The sequence below is a fragment of the Octopus bimaculoides genome, chromosome 5 (assembly GCF_001194135.2).
Source record: "Octopus bimaculoides isolate UCB-OBI-ISO-001 chromosome 5, ASM119413v2, whole genome shotgun sequence".
NCBI lineage: Eukaryota > Metazoa > Mollusca > Cephalopoda > Octopoda > Octopodidae > Octopus > Octopus bimaculoides.
Genome location: NC_068985.1, coordinates 109,468,837 through 109,473,172, shown reverse-complemented (window position 1 = coordinate 109,473,172; position 4,336 = coordinate 109,468,837). Strand labels below are relative to the sequence as shown.

Below are 4,336 nucleotides of genomic sequence, written 5' to 3'. Positions count from 1 at the left end.
CTTCAAAATTCCTACATGCGCGAAATGTACATACGTCAAGGTATATTTGTAGAAACTTTCACGAAAAAATATAAATTTTCCTGGAAGTTAAGAAGAATTTAAGTGGACTCTGTTGGAATTTCCGAAAATTGTCCCCCACCCCCATTCCAAAACACTTTCACCGGAAATTGTTGTATATTCGGATTTTACATAGTAAATACTATATGCATAGAAAATTTCATTAAAAAATATTCATTTTTCTGAAAGTTATGACCTCCCAAAGTCTGGTGGGTAAAACCCTGTAGTTATGCCTCATTAATATTTCCTTGTGGGACCCGTGGGAATTCCACGGAATTGATAACTTTAAGAGGACCTATTTGAGAAAGAATGGATAATTTGCATTTTTATATCATTCATTGTTTATCTTCCTTTGAATATTCTTGACGTTCGTCTACATTCATTTTCTGACCTCTCTATCGGCGTTATCTTTTCCTACCTCTTATTATATTTTCTCACTGTTCCTCTCTGATCCATGCTCTATATCTGCGCATCCTTTCTCGTGCAGCTTGAAACCGTGTTTTTTGTGAATCCAGAGTCTAGGCTTTACGTAACCCTTATAAACAAATATCATTTTTTTGAGGGAGTAAACGATAAATAATTGCACTTATGCGCATCCTTTAAGCGATGGTCACAATAAAAATGAGATCAAGGAAAAGATGATTCTATCAACACACCACCACCACCACCACCACCAAGGCTATCTGACTCTCTCTCTCTCCATCTCTCTCTCTCTATCTCTCTCTCTCTCAGTATAAGTGCCTCTCCTGTCTATCTCTCTCTATCTACCTTTCCTTTCAGCTAACTTTTTAACCACGTAATAAGTATTCCTTCCCCACCCCACGCACTTGCACCCCTCTTTTCATTTTTGTATAACCTGTAACTACGAAAGAAATATTTATTGTTGCTGTTCTTGTTACTGATGCTGTTGTTGCTCTTCTTCTTCTTGTTCTTCTTGTTCTTCTTGTTCTTCTTGTTCTTCTTGTTCTTCTTGTTCTTCTTGTTCTTCTTCTTGTTCTTCTTCTTCTTCTTCTTCTTCTTCTTCTTCTTCTTCTTCTTCTTCTTCTTCTTCTTCTTCTTCTTCTTCTTATTATTATTATTATTATTATTATTATTATTATTATTATTCATGTTCAGGTCTTCATGGGAAAAGCAATCTAGAAATGGCACGAGTGGAGTCCATCACGGACTGTCTTTACGAAATACTAGATGTCTACATGAGAATGTACCATGAGATGGATGGTCGACTTGTAGTAAGAACACACATTCTTTATTCAATAAGCATTCGTTTTGCTTTGTTACAGAAATACTTATACACATAACAGCACGAAGCTGGATCCATTCGGTACTACAGTCTTGTGACGTCTGACATTTGTAAAATTTAGCTATTAGTGTATTTGATAGCATATAAGACACACCTTTTCTATTTAAAAATGTCTCAGAAAATGACTCCGAGTTTGCATATGCAAAGTTGGGCCTATATTACATGCTTTAATGCACTAACTTTAACATTAACCACAACCCTAACCGTAACGCTGCTTTTTTCCTGAATATTCACCTACTGAAATTGGGGTATATCTAATATGTACGCGTGTCTTTAGGCCATCACATATGATAACCCAAGGTTGAGAGACTGTTACTAGATTTTCGTAATTAGTACCAGTTCAGATCAGACCTTGTTAAGATTTATTTGTAATAAATTGGTTATATCTCTACTATACACAAAATATTTAAAAATTTTTATGCAGTTCCTGATAATATATAATTGTAGTAATACAGCAAGATTTTGCATATATATATATATATATAGAGAGAGAGAGAGAGAGAGAGGGAGAGAGATAGATAGATAGATAGATAGATAGATAGATAGATAGATAGATACATTTCTTTTATTAGCCACACATAAAAGAAATGTATCTATCTATCTAGCTTTATATATATATATATATATATATATATATATATATATATATATATATAGATAGATAGATAGATAGATAGAGAAAATATATTTTATATAGAAATTTACTGAAAAACAAAAGACGGAGAAAGGTGCATATGCAACAAGTAGGTGTATTAGTTTCACACTGGGGACGGTGAGTAAGTCGTTTACGTTTCGAGTCTACGCTCTTCAACAGGGAGGAACAAAAGGAAATAAAGAGAGAGAGAATAAAAAAGAAACGTGTGGATCTAGCGGTCACGGAAATTTCAAAATAAGTATCAGACTTTAAAATTAGTTTGGTAGGGAGATCAACTTGTTCCACGAAACACTTCAAGACGATGTTCCAGCCACGTTGCAGTCTAATGACTGAAATATGTAAGGGATAAAGAGAAAAGATAGACAACATATCGGATGTTTGACGGGAAAAGTTTTATACAGTTGTCAACAATACGATAAAAGATAAACTCAAGAAAACATTTCATGATAACTTACGTTATTCTTGGTGTTTCTAAAGAGTCATCTTATCTGGAATTGTGGGAGCAAGACTGTTAGATCTGAAGATGAAATTAGGAGAAAAACTGCCAGATGTGAAGGTGGAATAAGCAGAAAAGGTTGTTGGCACTCCGTCTCTTACGACGTCAAGGGTTCCAGTTGATCCGATCAACGGAACAGCCTGCTCGTGAAATTAACGTGCAAGTGGCTGAGCAATCCACAGACACGTGTCCCCTTAACGTAATTCTCGGGGATACTCAGCGTGACACAGTGTGACAAGGCTGACCCTTTGAATTACAGGCACAACAGAAACAGGAAGTAAGAGTGAGAGAAAGTTGTGGTGGAAGAGTACAGCAGGGTTCGCTACCATCCGCTGCCGGAGCCTCGTGGAATTTTAGGTGTTTTCGCTCAATAAATACTCACAAGGCCCGGTCTGGGAATCGAAACCGCGATCCTATGACCGCGAGTCCGCTGCCATAACCACTGGGCCATTGCGCCTCCACTAAGCAGAAAAGGTACAAAGTATGAAAATGGTATTAGGAGAAAGACTACCGGATATGAGGATAGAATTAGCGGATTGACTGCGAGAGATATAGATGGAATTTGCAGAAAGACTGCCATATATGAAGATAGATTAGCGAAAAGACAGCTATATGAGAAGATAAAAGAAGCAGAAAGAATACAAGGTACGAAGATGGAGTTAGCACAAACTGCGTCAAAAGATTTAAAGTTTAAGCAGTTAGAAGTATTTTAATAAATTCTACGTGGGATTTTGTTGAACTAGGTATAGCAAAGTGAAACATGAAATAGAAAAGACCTAACCATGATCTTCCGGCTCAATTCTTCGGAGGATTACAGATAACAGAGAATGCGCCAGACTAAGTAACACAAAAAAAAAAAAAAAAATAGGAAGATTCATTGTAGACATGTAATACAAATAAGATGTCGCTCTGTTGCAAAACGTTTAATCTAAATAGTCTGGATAAATGTATGACTACCACAATATCGCACTTGCAAAGAGAATTTGTAACAACATACCTACTAACGGAAAACCAACACATTTATTTTAGTTGCTGGCAATGATTTTATCAAAAATGATAAACCGCCATTAAATATATCCACCTATAAATAGCGACAAAAACAAAGTCAAATAGGTACACACACATACACACACATACACGCACGCACACGCACACACACACACACACGCAAACACACACACACACACACACACACACACACACACACACACACACACACACACAGCCACACTAAACAAAACTGCATACGAATACGTGGCATATATATATATATGCAAATACATACGAAAATATCTGCAGATATACAAGCGCACACACATATGTGTCAGTACATTAATTTCGCAAATATAATATTTATTGTGATGAAGAGTAGATTCCAGACAACCGAAAATATATCTGCAACACACATAATTACAAATTATGATTTTTAAAACTATTTTCAGTGCAGAAAAAGTCAAAAGGTCCTCAAGAAATCCAGTGTAAGTCACTTATTCATATATTTATACAGAGGTATATATATATATATATATATATGATCACATATACATATATAGAAATGGAAAGATCGACGCATAAGTAAGTATAACTACCTACTTCCCTACCTACCTACCTACCTACCTACCTACCTTCCTACATGTCTATGTATGTATGTATGTTTCTATCTATCTATCTATCTGTCTATAAAAATATCTATCTATTCACCTCAAATATATATGCCATGTGTGTACGAATATGTATATTTATATTTATATATAATACATATATATACCTGTGTGTATATGCATATATTATATATATATATATATATATATATATATATATATAT

The 4,336-nt window shown here is 35.1% G+C and overlaps 1 protein-coding gene across 1 annotated transcript in view; it reads left to right on the top strand.

Moving 5' to 3' along the window:
- LOC106869784 (S-crystallin 4) overlaps positions 1 to 4,336 on the top strand; it is an 18,168-nt gene that overhangs the window by 4,861 nt on the left and 8,971 nt on the right. The window contains exons 3-4 of the mRNA XM_014915644.2: positions 1,174 to 1,289; positions 3,954 to 3,989. Of these exons, the coding sequence (XP_014771130.1) occupies positions 1,174 to 1,289; positions 3,954 to 3,989 (152 nt within the window). The remainder of the gene's footprint in view (positions 1 to 1,173; positions 1,290 to 3,953; positions 3,990 to 4,336) is intronic.